The sequence below is a fragment of the Colius striatus genome, chromosome Z, assembly GCF_028858725.1.
Source record: "Colius striatus isolate bColStr4 chromosome Z, bColStr4.1.hap1, whole genome shotgun sequence".
In the NCBI taxonomy this organism is placed as follows: Eukaryota; Metazoa; Chordata; class Aves; order Coliiformes; family Coliidae; genus Colius; species Colius striatus.
This window is the reverse complement of record NC_084790.1, coordinates 3,072,883-3,090,891: the sequence shown is the minus strand read 5'-3', so window position 1 is coordinate 3,090,891 and position 18,009 is coordinate 3,072,883. Positions and strand designations below refer to the sequence as shown.

Below are 18,009 nucleotides of genomic sequence, written 5' to 3'. Positions count from 1 at the left end.
CCTCCTCCCTGGGGGGCTGTGGAGTGAAACCCCAGCTGACACGTGTGTCCCATCCCCCCCACCCCCCATCCCCATGCCCAGACCCCGGTGTGACCCCCCCCAACCCCTCCCTCCCCTATCCCCCGGGGACAGAGCCACAGGGCAGAACAAGAAGGCGACACACGTACATTCTTAGTGACCACTGCGAAAGCGAAACCTGAGGCTGAAGCCCCGGCCCCGAGCAGCCCCGAGGGGGCAGGGGGGAGCAAGGGGGAGGGGGGGGAGGCTGCGGGGCTGGTGCTCGCAGAAGCGGAAAAGCCGAAGCTGGGCCTCTTAAAAGGAACATACAGCAAAAAACCATGCGACGAATCCGCTGCTGTTTATACAAGGGGCATAAACACCAAGAGCCGGACGCCAGCCTGCGTTTCGGGGCAGCACAGAGCAAAAACCTCCAGGGCAGCGCCCTTCCCACCACCACCCCCCCCCCTCCCCCCCCAGTACAGAGACACGAACACAGCACAGTCCCCACAGGGCTGGGGGGAAGGGGGGGTCAGGCGCCCACCCTCCCATCACGACTGGGCGTGGGGGATCCACTGACTGTCCATGGGACGGCGCAGCAGCTCCTCCACGTGTCTCGCCACATCGATGGTGTCGTCCAGGTCGAAGTCACCCTCGGGGTCCAGCACGGTGTCAGGGCTGTGGGAAGCGAGGGGTGAGAGGCTGGGGAGGGAGGGGTGGCCACACGGCAGGATGGGGATGGGGGAGGTGACACCTACTTCTGGGTGTACACGTTGTAATGGGGCTGGGAGCAGACAGCGGGCGAGGGAGCCTGGTCCATGTAGGTGGCCCCTCCGGGGGCTGAATCGCCTGATGCGTTGACAAACCTGGGGGGGCAAGAGGGACTCTTGAGTGCTGGCACGGCACAGGATGGGGTCCCCAGGGGTGAAGTCACCTTGCAGGAATTCCCACCACCTCCAAATGGCATCTCCAAAGGCTCGCAGAGGACTCAACCCCCTCACCCAGAGACAGTGAGTCCCCACGCTGAAGGGGGCATCCACGTTCCCAGGGAATGCACAGCCCTGCCCCAGCTCCTTGGCCAGCTCAGCACCCACAGGGTGATGCCACAGCCTGAGAGCAGAAGTGTCCTGGGCTGCTCCCCAGGGATGACCCCACCAAGAGTCTGCCTTTGGGGTCAGACTTACTCTGGTACCACTTGCTTGATCTGTGGCTTCACGTATCCATCCACGGCTTTAGCTAGAGGAAAGAAGGCAGCGCTGAGGCCCCGAGCTGCTGGTGTGTGTCACGAGCCTGCCTCGGGGCTGGGAGCTCATGCAGGGCCAACTGCAGAGGCCCCGTGGAGCTGGATGTGGCCCCGGGGAGCGGGGGATGCCGAGAGCCCCAGCTCCAAGCCCGGGGGCGTGCAGGGAGGAGAGAGGCGTGTGTGGGGTGAAGGGTCAGAGCTACCTGGCGTGGACTCACAGAGAACCGGCGTGTAGTACTTGGAGAAAACCTCGTCCTTGGGCCGGTCAGGGAACACGTAGATGAGGTAACTGAGGTCCCCGAGGCGGTCGGCCAAGGAGCGGATGGAAAAGTCCCTGGTAGTGAAAGGCATCAGGTTCCAGAACATCCTCTCAGCTGGAAGAGAAGAGCGAGGAGCGTGGTGATGCCCAGAGCTGCTGGCAGCTCCCAGCCCCGCGCCAGACACGGGCTGTGGGATCACAGCCAACGTCAGGTGGGAGTTCTTGCTAAGGACAAAACACAGGTCACCAGCAAACAGGATTAGGCAGGAGGCACAGCCAGCTCGAGGCAGCTCTGGACCCCTCCCCACCGGCTGTGGGGGGCTCCTCAGCCTCACAACCCTCCAGACGATGCTCTCACAAGGGACAGGCGCAAACAGGGAAGCACCACGGAGTCACTGCCTTTCCTACAGCCCCACTACAGGCCCCACCAGGTGGGCTGGATGACTTAGCCCAGTCCCTCCTCCCTGCCAAGGCCAAGGCTTGGGCTGGATGCGGCCACAGCTGCGGCTCCCCGGAGGGCAGCCACGGCATCCTGGCACACTCTCCCGTTGCTCTCTGGAAGGCTCCCACGTGCCCAGCCACAGCAGCACCAGTGCTCAGACAAGACAGGAGGTACCAGAGCAGCAGCACCATCCTCATGGACACAAAACAGCCAAGCCCCAGGCTGGGGCCAGGGACAGTGGGGCTGGGGGGAGATGGCAGCTCCTGGCCGCAAACTCACAGGAGTCAAACTTCCAGGCGATGGTGATGCCGCCGATCTCCGAGTCGCTGAAGCGCAGGAGGAAGGTCCCATCGGGCTTGTTGATGAGCAGGTCGTGTGCCTGCTGCTTGTTGACGAAGCCCAGGATGGCCCTAGGCAGAGCATGGTGTCAGGGCCAGGGAGCTCAGGCCAGGAAGCGAGGGGGCAGGGCAGCTCTTACCCGTCATTCCAGTGCGGCTTCAGATGCTTCTTCAGCACTTCCATGACCCCATCAAACCACTGCCAGAAGGTGTAATTCCTCCCAGGCAGGTTTTCCTGTTGAAATCCCCACAAAATGAGCCCTCCTGGTTCCACTGTTGCTAAAACTGCACAAGCATTTGGCACAGCAGCAGAGACTTGGGGGCCTGGACTGGGGGATGGCTGCCAGCACTGCCAAACCAGGTGTGGGGCAGAGCCAACAGAGCCTCCTCAAGGCTGTACACCACATGTGTGGGCCGTACGGCACCCCATGTCCCTCCAAACGAGGAAGATGACTCTGGCCACCCCGCTGCAGCTGACAGCCCTCTTGTTTATTTGCATCACAGGGCTCTGCAGAACTCGCAGCCCGCTCACCCTGTTGAACTGGGACCAGGACACCGTGGTGCTGCTGTAGTCCTCCAGATGGGAGCTGGTGCTGTTGAAGAGCTTCTGCGCCAGGAACACCAAGTTCTCCTTGGTCAGCCCGCGGCTGCTCTGAACCTCTGCCTTGAACTTCATGTTGAGCGCCTCGCAGAGCTGCGGCCACTGCACCTTGTCAGGCACGGCGAAGGGCACACGGCCCTGATGGGGGGAAACACACAGCAAGGTCGAACTCTGCCTGATGCCTCCAGGCACAGCCTCCCTAGGAGACTGAGCCCAGTTCCTGCAGCTCCCAGGGTCAGATGGGGCCTGTCCTGCTCCCCATGGCACTCACAGGCTCGGCAAAGGCGTTGTCCCAGAGCACAGTGGCCGTGGCGTTGTTGTCCTGACTCCCGTGCACGATTACCACCACAGGCAGGGACAGCGTCTGCAGGGAGGAAGGAGACCAGGATGGGCTGTGAGGAACCACGGGAGCATCACCCATGGGCACCCTGTGGCCCCAGCCCAGCCCCGGACCTGCAGGCACGGTGCTGGCCCAGACCCTGCAGAGGGAACGTGGCTGGTGGGTTTACCTTCACTTGGAAGACCAGCTCGTTGCCACCAACGCTGAACTGTGACTCGAAGAGGATGGTGAACTTCTCCTCTGTCACCGACTCGGCCCCACGGCGGTCTGAGCGCTTGATGCGCTTCAGGGACTGCAGGGACGGGAGAAGTGAGCATGAGGGGACGGATGGGGACACGAGGGGACACAGGGGTGTGTGTCCCAACACAGGAGGGAAGTAACACAGATGGGGACATGGAGGGGTGAAAACAGAGGGGACACATGGGGACAGGAGTGGGGCTGGGGGGGGACACAGAGGGGAACACAGGAGGGATGTGCCACAGATGAGGACACGGAGGTGAATGCAGGAGGGATGTAACACAGATGCAGGCACAGGAGAGGGGACACAGGAGGACATAAGGTGTGAAAACAACAGGGGGACACAAAGGGACTGATGGGGGTATGAGGGGAACACAGGAGGGATGCAGCACAGATGAGGACATGGGGATACACGGAGGTGACTGCAGGAGGGATGCAACACAGATGTGGATACAGGGGGCAAACGCAGGAAGATGTGAGGGGATGAACACAGGGGGGCTGCGAGGGGTCAACACGGGGGGCACACAGGAGGGTGGGTGCGAGCGGCACCCACCATGTTGCGGAAGTGAGCGCTGAGCGTGCCCGTGGCCTGGTGATACTCCATCACACAGCAGTTGTTGAGGATCTCCCCGCTGCTCTCGCTGTCACAGGAACGCACAGGGTCAGGGGGACCACGGGGGCCGTGTAAGGTGTGTGTGTGTGTCCCCCCCGTGCCCCCAGCTCCATGTCCTGCCCCTCTCCCCCCACAGCACAGTCCCTCCACGTCCCTCCCGGCATTACTTGCGGGTGCTCTCATTCTTCAGCAGGGCCTTGGCTTGCTGCTCGCTGATGATGGTGGCCTTCACCTGGGGGGGGTTCATGTGCACGTTCAGCTTCCCCCCAACCAGGAGCCTCACGGTGGCTGCGAACTTGGTCTGTGTCTTCAGCACCTGCGGGGGCTGCTTCTCGATGATGAAGGTGCTGGGGAGAGGGGGGGCACGGGGATCAGGGGCAGGAAGGCACAGCAGCTCCAACCTGGCCTCTCCTACCCCGCTGGGTGCCTCAGCTGAGCTGGGCCCCCACCCCTACCTGGTGACCAGGGCAGAGATGATGTCGGTGATGGTGCCGTTCAGCTCCGACAGCATTTCCTCCACGGGCCCAGGGATCGGCAGCTGTTGGCACAAGTGCTCGGCCCGGCGGATCTGCTGCCGGTTCTGCCAGATGATCTCCGCCAGCTTCTCGCACCTGTGGGGGAACAACGGGGCTCAGCACCTTGCCAGGGCTCAGCACCCCACCCCATCTCACCGGGCACAGCCGGTGCGGGCTCCCACCAGGTCTGCAGCACATCCAAGGTGCCCTCGGCAGGGCCCCCGTTCCCTGCCAGCTGCTGACGACGCTTCCACTGGATCAGCTCGTCATCCAGGATGGTCGTTTGCTGCTTACGCAGCACTTGCAGCGTCTTCTGGTGCTTCTCAGCCAGGTCCTGGGAGGCAGGAGGGTGTTACGGGGCACGGGGATGGCGGTGCAGCCATCGCGGGGCCGGGACGGCAGCACTCACCACGCGGTACTGCTGTAGTGTCTGGGCCTCCCGGTGCAGCCAGGCCTCCAGCGATGCCTTCTTCTGCTGCAGCGTCGTCTCCCGTGACAGGCGCTCCTGAGGGCCCAGCTGGGAGAGCTGGGAGAACTGGGCTGGGGGATGGAGCACGAGGTTAGAGCCGGCACCATCAGCACCCCGGCTCCATCCACCCCCGTTCCCCCACTCACCTTGGAGACGCATGTTCTCCTGGTACTGGATGATGAAGTATTCCTGCGTCTGCTGCAGCTTCTTGAGCTCGTTCTCCGAGTCCTGTGTGATGAGCCGCAGCTCCTCGAAGGTCTGGTTGATCTGCAGGTGCTTCTGGGACATGGCATCCACCAAGGAGCCAGCCGGCGAGGGGCTCTGCATAGGCAGCATGACAAGAGACCTTCCCCATCAGCCCCGGTGCTGGGGGCAGCAGGGACCCAGAACACTGCCCACCTCAGGGCTGCTCCCACCATGCCTGTGCTGGAGCCCCTGAGCAACCCTCCAGCACTGCAGGGTCCTTTCTCTCACAGAATCACACTGAATCACAGGATCCCAAGGGTTGGAAGGGACCTGGAAAGCTCATCCAGTGCAACCCCCCTGCCAGAGCAGCACCACCCAGAGGGGGTCACACAAGAACTCATCCAGATGGGTTTGGGATGGCTCCAGAGAAGGAGACTCCACAGCCCATCTGGGCAGCCCCTGCCAGTGCTCCCTCAGCTCAACAGGGAACAAATTCTGCCTTGTGTTGCTTTGGAACCTCTTCTGTTGCAGCTTGTCCCCATTGCCCCTTGTCCTGTCACTGGCCATCCCTGAGCACAGCCTGGCTCCAGCCTCCTGACACCCTGCCCCAGGGCACAGACCCCCACTGTGGCCCCCACTCACATTGTTGGCCTCCCGCACCAGTCGCTGCTCGTGGTAGAGGATGTGCCGGATGCAGCGCACCAGCTCCATGGGGCACCGGTCGTACGTGTTCTGCGGGGAGAGCGCAGCCTGAGCCAGGCACAGGGCAAGGACACCCCCTCACAACCCCCAAGCCCACGGCCCCCCACTCACCTGCAGCTGCGTGGCGTAGTGCCCCAGCTTGATCTTCAGCAGGAAGCCATCTTCACCCACTTGGTGATCTGCCTTCTTCTGCAGCTCCTGGATCAGCCCCTCCAGCAGCTGCGTCGCCTTCACGTTCTCCTGGGGGTTGTCGAGGTCGATGGAGTCCCTGCGTGCATGGAGCAGTGACAGCATCAGGGCAGCCCAAGGCCCTGCATGGTGGGGGTGCTCCTCGACGCCCACTGGCACCATGGGGTGGGTGCTGCCCAACCCAACGCCCCCCGCTGACCTACCATGCCTGGCTCTCGATCCACTGCGACAGGTAGTGCCGCACCTCGATGGGAAAGTGCTGCCCGTAGAGAGCCTGCATCTGCCGCAGGGCTTCGCCCTGGAGCTGCTGCGCCTGGATCCACACCGCCATGGCTCACCACCTGCCACGGAGACGGGCTCATCAGGGCCTTGGCCACCGCTAACAGCCCTTGGCAGGAGCCTCCAAGTGCCTGAAGCCCCTTTTGCAGCAGCCACCGGTGCCGCCAGAGCCGCCTCTGGCTGCTGAAGGAAGGGGTAGGCGCAGGCAGAGGACCCCAGCTCTGAGTCACCCCGGCTATGTGGGGGCAGAAGACCCCAGCTCTGAGGAAAAGCCCTGGGAGGGGTGGGTCTGGGGCCATGAAGGTGCCTCTGAGTTGCCTCTCCACATGGCAATCGTTTCCCTCCACTGCACGGTGGCATCACGGCCACCGCTGACCATGCAGATGAGGAAATGGGGCCAAGGGGACAGCTGGCGAGAAACCTGGGGTGACACAGAGCAGAAGACCCTCCTGCGCTCACCTGAGCCCCTGCCCACACCCTGGCAGCCATGGGGAGACGCTGAATGGAGCATAAACCTTCCCAAAGCAAGTTCTGGGGCAGCTCTGGCTCTGCACCCACCACACAGCTGCAGTGCCCCAGCTCACACGGGGCAGCCATAGCAGGGGAAAAGGACAGCTGAGGATGGCACCTACAGAAAGCCAGAGTGTTCCCCATCCACAGCATGGTGGGGCCTGGAAAAACAACCTGGCAGTTGTGTCTTTGAGGCGAGTGATGAGGGAGGGCCTGAGGGGCTCATGGGTGCAGCAATAAATAACATTTACATACACTTGCACCCAAACCACCTGGGATTCGGCTGTGCAGAGGTGCCAGGCAGTGGCACGAGGCCTTGGGCTGCATGCCAAAGCCAGGGTGAGTGGGATGGGATCCACTTACTGCCTTGCCTGGTGACAAACAGAGGGAGCCAAGATGGAACTGGTGGGGGCTTCACCTCCCTCCCTCTCTCCCCAAAGGGCTCCAGAAGCAGCCAGTGCCATCCTGCAGGCAGAGGCTCACGCCAGGGGATGGCAGCAGTGTGTCCAAGCAGAGGCATCATGGCTGGAGCCCCCAAGCCCTGCACACTCACCCCCTAACACAGGAAGGGGAACAATAACTGAGAGTTGGCTAAAAATGCCTTTTCCCCCCCTCCTACAAAAGTGACGAGGAACGTTTCCACGTTCACAGAAATCACGGAGCTGGAAATTCTGCTGGTAAGGAGGGGCCTGGGGAGGCAGAGAAACGCAGGCAAAGGAGGGGAAGGGAAGGAGGGATGGCCGACAGCAGGACGTGTGCTGGCGGTTGGAAATTGTGGCTGCTCGATAAGGGGCATCGGCGAGAGCAGAGGAGAGAGGCCACAACGCCACAGACACCCCGAGTGCCTGGGGGAGCAGGGGACGTCCTCATGGGCACAGAGCAAACAAACACTGCCCTGCCTCTTGAGAAAATGGTGATCTCTTCCCATCTCGTGGCGACAAAACACTTCCTATTCCACTCCAGAGTGTTGTTAAGCAACGGATCTCGGGCTGGTGCTGCGGTGAGCCGGCAGACACCGCGCTCAAGGCGGTGCCAGGCTGCCTGGGGAAAGCTGAACCAGCCTCACATCAGCCTTCACACGGGGACTGTGGCAGCGTGGCCCAGCCAGGGCCATGCCCAAGGCCCCACTGCCTCAGTGGGAGGATAAACAGGCCTCAAAACTCCCACTCTTGCCAGGCTCAGACGTGACCTCCATGGGTGTCAGCAGTGTCACAGTGGATGGTCTCTCCAAGCGCCTCGTTTCTGTGTCCTGCATCTCACCCATGGACTGACAGACTGTGCCCAGCACCACGCTCCTCAGTGCACCAGCAGCTGCCCTGGGTGAGAGCTCACAGAGACTCCCTTGGAGCTTTCAATCAGAGAGTCATTTTGGTTGGAAAAGACCTTGAAGATCATGGACTCTCACCCTGCCCAGCTCACCGCTCACCCACAGCCCTCAGCAGCTCAGCTCCACGGCTTTGGGATCCCTCCAGGGCTGGGCACTGCCCCAGCTCCCCGGGCAGCCTGGCACAGGGGTGACACCCCTCTCAGGGAAACAGTTCTGCCTCAGCTCCAACCTCAACCTGCCCTGGGGCAACTTGAGGCTGTTTCCTCATGCCCTGTCACTCATTACTTGCTATAAGAGATGGACCCCCAGCTCACTGCAGTCTCCTGTCAGAGAGTTGCAGAGAGTGCTCCTGTCTCCCCTCAGCCTCCTCTTCTCCAGGCTCAACACCCCCATTCCCTCAGCTGCTCCCCGTCAGACTTGTGCTCCAGCCCCTTCCCCAGCTTCATTGCCCATTTGGCACAGCTTCACTCCATGAAAAGAGACCAGCTTCCCCCTCACACTCCCCCACCCATCTCAGAAAGCCTCTTCCTCCCTGACTCAGGGTGCACAGGCATCCCCAGCCCCCCAGCCATGGCCCTCACTGCAGCACCCATGCCCTGGCAGGGCTGGGGACGTCGGCACGGGCCAGCCAGGCTGCAGCCACCGGCCACACACGCACGCAAACAACTGTAAGAGACAGATAATTGCAGTGGTTTAAGCTACTTTGCATTTACTTGCTGGCAGCGAGCTATAACCCAGCCATTACTGCAGCTTGGTTAACCAGCAGCACTCAACAAGCCACAGCAACGCGCTCACCGGTGACTTCTCGCCTGCAGCACCTTCCCTGGGGCAGGACAAATGCCATGGGGAGGGATCTCAGCCCTGCAAGGGAGGTGGTCATTGCTTCTGCACCCAACAGCCCCGATGCAATGAGGAGGCACCATCGAAACGGATGCAAAGCGGGGGAAACCCGCCCAAAAAGGGGCTCTCAGAGGGTCAGAGGCAGCGGTGGGGGTGGGCAAGGGGAGGCTGGCAGCATGGCTGGGGCTGGGGGTGGGCAGGGGGCCCGATGTGAGGCCACTGGGCAACGGCAGCAGGCTGGCAGCAGCGCTGGGTCACGAGCTGCTGAAAGCCAGAGCGTGTCTGTAGCAGACAAAAGGAGGGAAATGCCTCACAGGGCGAGGCCGGCAGTGCCAGCTCCCCACGGCAGTGCCAGCTCCCCACGTGCTGCAGGCACAGCAGAGCACAGTCACTGCTGTGGGATGCTCAGAGCACGCAGCCACCCTGGGGACACCCCTGCCCTGGCGCCGGCACAGCCCCTGACTGCAGCCCCTTGCACGCCTGTGCTCGTAGGGACGGGCAATGGCCATGAGGCAAAGCCCTGGGGGGCCACGGCGAAGGGGTCTGGCTGTAAACACCCCCTGCTCCTGCACTGCCCTTTGCCTGGGGGTCTCCAGAGCAGGCTCCTCCCCGGGACAGGGGCTGAGTGGTTGCCCCAGCGCTGGGCTCAGGGAAGCAGCAGCCCTGTGCCCGCCGCGCTGCCTCCTCCCGCCGCAGTAAACACTCGACACGTGGTTTCTCGGCAGCTCTGGGAGCCCACGATCGCTTCCAGGTCAGAGCTGCCCTCGCTCGTGGCTGCAGGGCTCGACCCTGCACACTCTATGCCTGCTGATGCTGGGAAGGGGTCTGGTTGTGGCCCACACAGTGCTGCTCCTGCCCCTCAGCAGCTCCTGTAGGAAGGTATCCTGTGCCCCCCCCCAAGAAAAGCAGCACCAAGTTGGCTCCCTCCAGGCAGGATCCGGCCCCCAGCCAGGCCCTGGGAATGGTGGTGCTGGTAGCCCAGAGCAGCTGCTTGGCACAGAGGACGACTCCAATGCTCCTGACACAGACAACCCCCTTGCCCACACCAGCTTACCCCAGGGAACCCACTGGAGCCCCTGGGCAGCCCAGCGACCCCGCTCAGACAGACCCCCACCGCAGGCTCCGTCCTCTCAGCCCCTCTCACGCGTGGGCTTGCGTGCTCCCGGCAGCAAGCACTGCTGAGCATCACATCCTGCCCCACAGCTAAGGGGGGCACAGAGGGCTCCGCACCCACCCAACGAGCCCCCCAGCCAGCGGGTACCCCACGCATGGGCTTGGCATGGGCCAGCAGAGCCCCAGGGCTCAGCACAGTTCCCATCTCCTCAGGGCACAGAAACCACAGCCCCAGCTCCCTGTGGGGTGCCCCATCCCACCGTCACACTCACCTGGGGCGCAGCCCCGCTCTGCCCCACGCACGGCTCCGGCTCCGGCGTCGCGGCCCCGGGGCAGCCCGGCAGCAGCTCCAGGCAGGCAGTGCCAGCACAGCCCAGCTCCCGGGGCGGCCGTTTCGCAGGCTGCCTGCTACAGGAAGGAGCAGAGAACAGCTATTTCCTTCCAAAATGTCAGCTGCCCGCACAGGGCTGCCAGCCCCCGGGGCTGCCGGCTGCTTCCTCTGCCGCTGCTGCAGCGGCGCTGCCTGTCGAGGGAGCGGGGCTGCCAACCCCTCCACGCTCCTGCCTGGTGACAGAGCCAGGCACAGCCTCTGCCCACGGCGTGTCGGTGGGGCCGAGTCCCCCCTAAGCCCCCGTGGGCGGGTGGCAGCCAGGGGTGGGACCCCAGGGACGGGCGCAGGGGTCCAGCATGAGGAGAGACTGGACAGATTCACCCGCAGCCCCCCTGGCTCTGCTCACACCCTCCTCCCCACAACACACGGCACTGGGGCGCCAGGGTGACAAGTGAGCGGCCCCCAGACCCCCTTGTCCCTGCTCAGAGGGGCTGGTGGGCACCGGGGCACGGTGGAGCCCGTTTTACACCCGGCTGTGGTTTGCAGCTCTCGGGCTGGGAGGCAGCAGTGCCTGAAGGTGAGCTCCTTCTAGAAGCTCGGTGCTTTGATGGGTTTTGTTTGTCTCCTGCAGAAGAGCAGAAGCAGCCGATGGCTTTGCATCAGGGAGGAGGAAACCGACCTCCCCGGCCCACGCTGGAAACCACCAGCGAGTGGGGCTGGGAGCCGTAGGGCTCACACAAGAGGTAGGGCTGGCTCTGGAAACGTGATGTGCCCCGGCTGAGGGGGGGAGGTGACGGGCCCTGCAGCCAGCGGGCAGAGCCAGGATTGGCAGTTCCGGGACTGGTCGGGTGTCCTGGCAACTTCGGGAGCCAAAAATGGAGAACTCGCAGGGTGACAGGAACAAGGAGAGCCCACGCACTGCCTGGGGAGAAACCAGCCCCACACACAGCTGGAGACGCCCCAGACACGGCACTGCTGCTGCCTGGGTGCCCAGCAGGGTGGCAGGGGCTGAGGGGCAGCTTGGCTCACGCCACGGGCCCGGGGCTGTACCTGCCCACTGGCATCTGTCGCCCCTGGGAACGGGTTTTTTTTCTCCCCTCTTCAGATTTTCCCTTCCAACCACAGAGGCTCAGAAACCTGCATCAAACCAAAACCACCAAAATACCCAACGAAATCCCAGCAAAATACCTTGAATCCAAGGGCTGGAACCTTGAGACAAAAACCACCCCGGGGCTGGAACCTTGAGACAAAAAACACCCTGGGGTGGTCATGGCCAGATACAGGCGCTGCCCCAGCACCTCAGGGATTCCCTCAAACGCTGAGAACGTAGTGGGACTTGCCCTGGCAGGACCCAGGTTCCCTGCAGCAAAGCAAGGAGGCCACAGGCACATTGCCACGCTGCTGGCCAAGTTGCCAAGCTTGCCACAGTGCAGGCAGGAGGGCCAGCCCAGTCCTTTGGGGTTGCCCCAGCAAGGTGAGCATGCTCCATCACCCGAGGCACCGCGTGCCCAGGACCACCCAGCCGGCCCCAGCACAAGGAGCCGGCTGTGCCAGCCCCCACGCAGGCTGTGCCGGAGGCTGCGGCTGCACGGGAACAACGAGGGCCTGTCTGTCTCCTCAGCTGGGGGCTGAGGAGAGCGGTGCAGGCAGCCAGTCCACCCTGGGGGAGGCAGGCAGGGAGTGCCGCAGCAGGAGCCAGCGTCAGCACAGCCAAGAGCCCACCTGGCCCCCACAGGCAAGAGTCCAGCGTGGATGCTGCGAGGACACCCGCTGCAGGGAGCCCAGTCCCCAGCAGCACTGGTGCTGCCCCTGTTTGTAAGCCCACAGATGGGATTGCTTTAATTACTCCTGGCTCCCTGGGGCTGAGCAGATGAACTAAGCAGCCATGGGGCTGGTGTGGCAGGGAGCTGCAGGCTCACACACTTTGGGGTCCCAAGGCTTCCCAGCACAGAGCCACTGCCTGCCTGTGGCATCCCAGCTCCAGGCAGGCACCAGCCTTTGCCCAGGAGGGAATGTGCAGCCACCGTGTGCCCAGGCACTGTGTGATGGTATTTCTCCTCCACAATAACAACAACCCAGCAGAGACAGGAGAGAAGCCCTTGCACACTCACTGCCCAGCTCATCCTCGTCCCTTGCAACAAACCAGCCAGGCAGAACTGCCACCTCCTGGGGACCCTGCAGACCCCATGGCACAGCCCTGGGCTCACTGCTAATCCCTGCACAGACCAGCACCAGCCCAGGAGGGCTGGGCTGGTTGGAAGGACCTGAGGATTAAGCTCATTTTAGCATCGACTTAGTCCTGATTGGGGTCTGGAGACACAATTTCATTTTATCTGGCACGCTCCAGCGAGCTCATACAATCACACTAATCCAGTCTCTGGACAGGCTGGATTTGCTGGACCCAGGTGGGCTCAGAGAGACATGGAGAGCACAGACACCAGTGACATCTATCCCCTTCCAGCTGACACCATGCTCGTGCTCTCCACGGGGCAGGGGAGATGGTGCAGGAGCCTCCCCCAGTGCTGGCATCAGCCTGCATGTCACACAGCATGGGTACCTGGGGGGCTGAGCCAGGACACGGAGAGGCAGAGAGACCCTGAGGGTATCCGCTGCCCTGCCTGACCACCTTGCCCAGGGAACAGGCACTGGCCATGCTGCAAGGTAGCACAGGACCCTCACACCCTCGTCCTTGGGAGAGAACACCAAGTGTGGGCTGTGAGTGCTGAGCTGCACAGGAGGGTGCTGGGGTGATGGGGGACGTTGAGTGCTGCTCTGCCACTACCAGCAGCCAGCACGGAGCCCGGGAAAGCCCTCGCAGGTACCCCAACCCAGGAGCACCCTGTCACCCCTGCCCGAGGGCAGGCTCAGACCAGTCAGATGGGAGCAGAAAAACAACACAACAATAGTTTCTGCAACCCAGTTCTCAGTCAGAGCTGGTGCAACTCCAGCCCGGCCAGGGGTTAAACCCAGTGTTCATCCCCAACACACACAAACAGGGACAGGTAGGAGAGCTGGGCTGCAGCTTTCCTCACCCCAGGACACGCAGCCCCAGGAGCAGCAGCAGCTGCCAGGACAGAGCAGAGCCCTGACCCCCTCACTGCACAGCCAGCACCCCCACTCCCAAAAGGCTGAGGTGACTAATGGGGTTACAAAGGGAGCGTGCTGCGCCGGGGCAGCTGTGCCAGCCAGAGCTGCAGCCCGAAAAGCGCCACAGCCACGTGTTAACGCCACCAAATGGGACAGAGATCATTTTACAGCTGTTTCAAGCCAGCGAGAGGGGCTTGGCTGCGCTGCCAGCGCGAGCTGCCTCTTTCCCTGCTAAAAGCTTTGCAGACAGCCGTCCAGCGAGGGGGATAAAAAGCCAGACAGAGCGTGCACGCAGCACTCAGCCGCTCGCCCGTGCCGATGCCGCCGTGCCGGCTCTTCGAGCTCTGGCCCGGCACCAGCCTTTTCCCCTCCACAATTCCCTCCCTGGCAGAGCTGCCCAATAAATCGGCATTGACATCTCCTCACAACAGGAAGACGTGAAATTGCACGAAAATGGGAGATTGCAAAACTGACCAGTAACTGTTTTAACGGGGTGGTGGGGGGACAGAGCCGCGACCACGTTACGCTCGGGCTACACCGAGAGGGGCTGCCCTGCAGCACATCGCTCCCCTGCCTGGCACAAAGCAGGAGTCGGCACGAAGGGTAACAAATTAAGGGAAAGCAAATGCCTGCCTGAGAGGAGCCAGAGCTCCCTGCCCCTCTGGTGCAGCTAGATGGGTGGATTCTGCTTTATCAGCAAGTCAGCTCAGCCCTATCGTCCAGGAAGCCGTGTTCACATGTGTGCCTCCCCCCCTAGACGTTTCCCAACGCGGCAGGAGAAGCGGCTGGGCTTGCAGCAGGCCACCTTTTTATCAGCCAGCAGATGTTGCTAGAACTGTTGCTGCATGCAGGATCCAGGCATGCCCAGCACCCGCTTGGATCCCTGCGCTGGCCACGCAGTGCCAGGGTAAACACCCCCACCCTCCCCCCGCCTCCCCCCTTCCTCCCGGGATCAAAACACTTGGGGGTTGCAAAATAGACACCCCATGAAAGGAAAGGCACGCCACAGAAACATTACAGCTGTCGAGGCTACTTCTCTCAGAGCATGCTGGAAGCCCCAGAGCCAGCACAGCCTCCCAAGGCTGGAGCTGCCTGCCTGACCGCAGAGCTGAGCCCCAATCCGACCTGCTGAGGTGGGGACTGGTGAGGTGCTGCATTCAGCCCCTCAGCTCAGGCAGAGGCTGCTCTGAGGCCAAGCACTCACACTGCACGGTGGGAAAGGCAGCAGGCACCCAGGGGATGCGGATGGAAAGGAGGGAGGGAGGTGCTGCTGCTGTGCCCAGGCTCCTGACGGCTCCCCGAGGCTACCCTCAAGCACAGCCCAGTTTACAGTAATTCCTTGCAAACCAGAAAGTCATTTCCCAGCTGACGGGGCTGCTTTACAGTACTCAGCACAGCCCAGTCACCACTTGCCGCCCACACTGTGGAGGAGTAGGAGCAGGGATTTTTCGCAAGCAGAGTATCTGGGTTTTGCTATCACTTGAGAGAGAGCTGGGAAACCCCACGGCAAAGACTTGAGAGCCGCCCTGGAGTCAGCACTTCCCCTGCAGAGAGAGGGGAAGGTCCCTCCCCAGGCTTCACGCGACCCTGCGCTGAGCATTCCCCTCCTGCAGCTTCCCAGCTCCAGCATCCCTCATCCTGCTCCAAAGCACTGGCCTGGGGACAAGAGAGACACAACAAAGCCAGTGACATGGCTCTAGTGACAACTGACGTGGGGCACACGCTCCTCAAGGGGTGTCCAAGTCAAAGCGGTGTGAAAGGCAGAGTGGGTGACAGCTGCCTGTCACACCCCGTTCCCAGCCTGAGCACCTCTCGACCTGCATCACAGCTCCTCCTCCTCACGGCTGCACATTCGGCATGGCACAGCCCTCCCCAGCCTCGGGGATGGTTATAAAACCCAGGGAGATGGTCTCCATCCTCACACTCAGCATTTTGGGCACCCAGGAGCCACGTCAGTTCAGGAGCACCAGGGCTTGTGACCCCAACACTCCCAACGCCTCCCCTCTTCCCCAGAGCCAGGCGGACACGGCAAAGCCAAGCTTGGGTGCTGGGCCCCAAAGCAAACCTCCCTCCAGCACGGGATCACTGCACCCAAGCAAACGTGTTGAAGCACGATGGCAAACCTTGGCTCAAAATCGCCACCGACAGAGCACTGCAGCGGCAGCCAGCCCTCCCATGCCAGCGCAGGGCCGTGCTCCCCGTGACGGGCGCTGAGCCTTTCTCTCAAAGACAGGGTGGCGGAAGGAAGAGGAGCAAAGCTCCCACAGCACACAGCTGGGACCACACAGACCACCACGCAGACCACCATGCACCAACGACCTCTGCAGACACCGGCTGCAGCCCTGACTATGCCTGGGGAACGCAGGGCAGGCTGCAGGCAGCCAGCGGGGTGAGTCAGTCCAGGACCGAGAACGTCCCTCTGCGACAAAGTGGCCCGTGGTGTGGTGACTTCGTGTGTCACGTCCCTGCCACGGTGAGACACGTGGTCCTGCACCACGCCACGATCCTCCCATGGCGGTGCCAAGGCCTTGCACCGCTCAGCAACGAGCCCCAGCAACCACCAACAGCCCGCTTGTTGTCCCTGCCCGTCCCTCGCCCTCTGCCATGGGGCTCCTCTAATCGCAGTGGCGTGTGCTGGCTCCTGCCAAGCCTCACCACGAGTTCACACCAGCCGACAGCCCCGGCTTTGCGGCTGACGGCGAAGACCTCGCCGCTGTCAGCGGTTCAGGTGGAGGCAGAGCTTGGGAGCCCGCAGCAGTGCCAGCACCCTCACCCCAGTGCCGACGTGAGCCACGCAGCCCCTTGGCACCGCGGTAAGGAGCTGCCGGGAGCCCGGCCTGGCGTGAGCGCGGCGGCTGCCCGGGCGCAGAGCCCTGACAGCTCCCGTATCCTGCCGGACAGGTGGCCGCTGCTCACAGGGCTCACACTCACTCGGTGTCACCCGGCCGGCGCCTGAGCTGGGCGAAAGGCCACCGGGCACTGCAGCACCCCCGGGGTGTCACCGCTCCCGCTTCGCACGGGCGGGGGAGCATTCTCCCATCCGCCTGCCGGGCGGCGTGGAGCCGTGTGTCCCACCGCCGCTGGTGACCCAGCTCCTAACGCGCGGCCCGCTGCGGTGTCGGTGGCGAGTCCCCCGCCTGCCCGGGCGCGGGGCTCGGGGTCAGCCGGCCCTGACCCCCGCGCGGCTTCGGGACGCGCCGAGCCGCCTTCCCCGGGGCCCGGCCCGGCCCGGCGCGGGGCGGCAGCGGCGGGAACCGGCCCCGCTCCGCCGCGCCACGAGCGCCCCCGCCCCGGGATGCGCCGCGGCCCCGGGACGGCCACGGGACGGCCCCGGGACGGCCCCGGCCCGCGCAGAGTCCCCACCCGCCCTCCCCCTACACCGACCCCGCTCCGGGGAGCGCCGCGCCGGGGGCGGCTCCGCTCGGCGCCCGCGGCCCTGCCCGCACCTGCGCGGCCCCTCCGCCCGCAGCCAGGCCGCGGGCCCGGCCGGCCCCGCCGCAGCGCCCCGCGCCCGGCCCCGAGTTACGAAACACCCCAAACACCGACGGGACGGCGGAGAGGCCCCGAGCCCCGGCCGCCCCCCGCCGCAGGTGCCCCCAAACCACCACCCCCCCGCCCGGTTGCCACCGCGGAAAGCGAAAGCGGCCCCGTCCCGGTTCCGGTCCCAGCCCCGGCGGCGATGGCGGCCCCGCGCTCGCCTCTACCTGCGGCCGCGGCGGCGGCTGCGGCTCCGCTGCTCCGGCGGCTCTCGGCGCTCGGCTCCGCCGCCGCTCTGCCCCCTCCGGCCGCCGCCGCCGCCGCCTGCGCCGCCCCCCGCCGCCGCCCGGCCCGGCCCGGCCCGCTCGGCACCGCCCCCCGGCACCGCCCCCGCCCGCCGCCGCCGCCACCGGGCCGAGCACCGAGCTGCTGCCGGCTTCGGCAGTACCGGAGCCTGGGCACCGCGTTGCAGGGAGGCGCAGAACAGCACCGAGCGTTGGTGCTGGGCACTGGGATGCCCGAACCGGTACCGGGCATCGGTAGGAACATGCACCGGGGATCCCGCTCCAACAGCAGCACTGGCACCGGGGTAGCCCACCGCGGCACCGGGCGCTGGCACCAGGTCCTCAGCACCAGCCGTGACCTAGACCGCCTCCACCCAGCACTGGGACCCCCGTCTGCACCTCTCCTTTCGCCCACATCCTCTCCGGTCCCTGGGTCTGTGGCTATTTCTCCCTTGCCACCATCCCTGACTACGACCACCCACCCAGCCGTGTGCCCGTCAGCCCTCCCACGGCACATCCCCGTTGGCGAAGGTGCCAACGCTGCCTGTTGCATCTATTCCTATTTCTTAATGGTTCCTTTGTGCTGTGCTGCCTGCAGGCCTTGGCTGCAGCCCGCTGGCCCTGGACCTC

The 18,009-nt window shown here is 63.9% G+C and overlaps 1 protein-coding gene across 3 annotated transcripts; it reads right to left on the bottom strand.

Annotated features, from left to right (window-relative positions):
* Window positions 1-117: 117 nt before the first annotated feature.
* Window positions 118-17,410, bottom strand: LOC104560387 (signal transducer and activator of transcription 5B). 3 transcript variants are annotated; one of them, XM_062017335.1, is made up of 19 exons: window positions 17,323-17,410; window positions 6,335-6,472; window positions 6,054-6,210; window positions 5,883-5,972; window positions 5,201-5,375; window positions 4,995-5,125; window positions 4,768-4,919; window positions 4,526-4,681; window positions 4,238-4,417; window positions 4,011-4,098; window positions 3,390-3,512; window positions 3,152-3,244; window positions 2,812-3,018; window positions 2,420-2,514; window positions 2,221-2,351; window positions 1,444-1,614; window positions 1,182-1,233; window positions 756-863; window positions 118-675 (listed from the first exon to the last, which is right to left on the bottom strand). In XM_062017335.1, exons 2-19 carry the CDS (start codon window positions 6,460-6,462, stop codon window positions 549-551), a joined length of 2,364 nt encoding a protein of 787 aa, XP_061873319.1. In that variant the 5' UTR covers window positions 6,463-6,472; window positions 17,323-17,410; the 3' UTR covers window positions 118-548. The 3 variants fall into 3 exon arrangements, with proteins under 3 accessions (XP_061873319.1, XP_061873321.1, XP_061873320.1); XM_062017337.1 differs by having other exon boundaries at window positions 1,459-1,614; XM_062017336.1 differs by lacking the exon at window positions 17,323-17,410 and adding an exon at window positions 10,473-10,600.
* Between the last annotated feature and the right edge of the window lie 599 nt (window positions 17,411-18,009).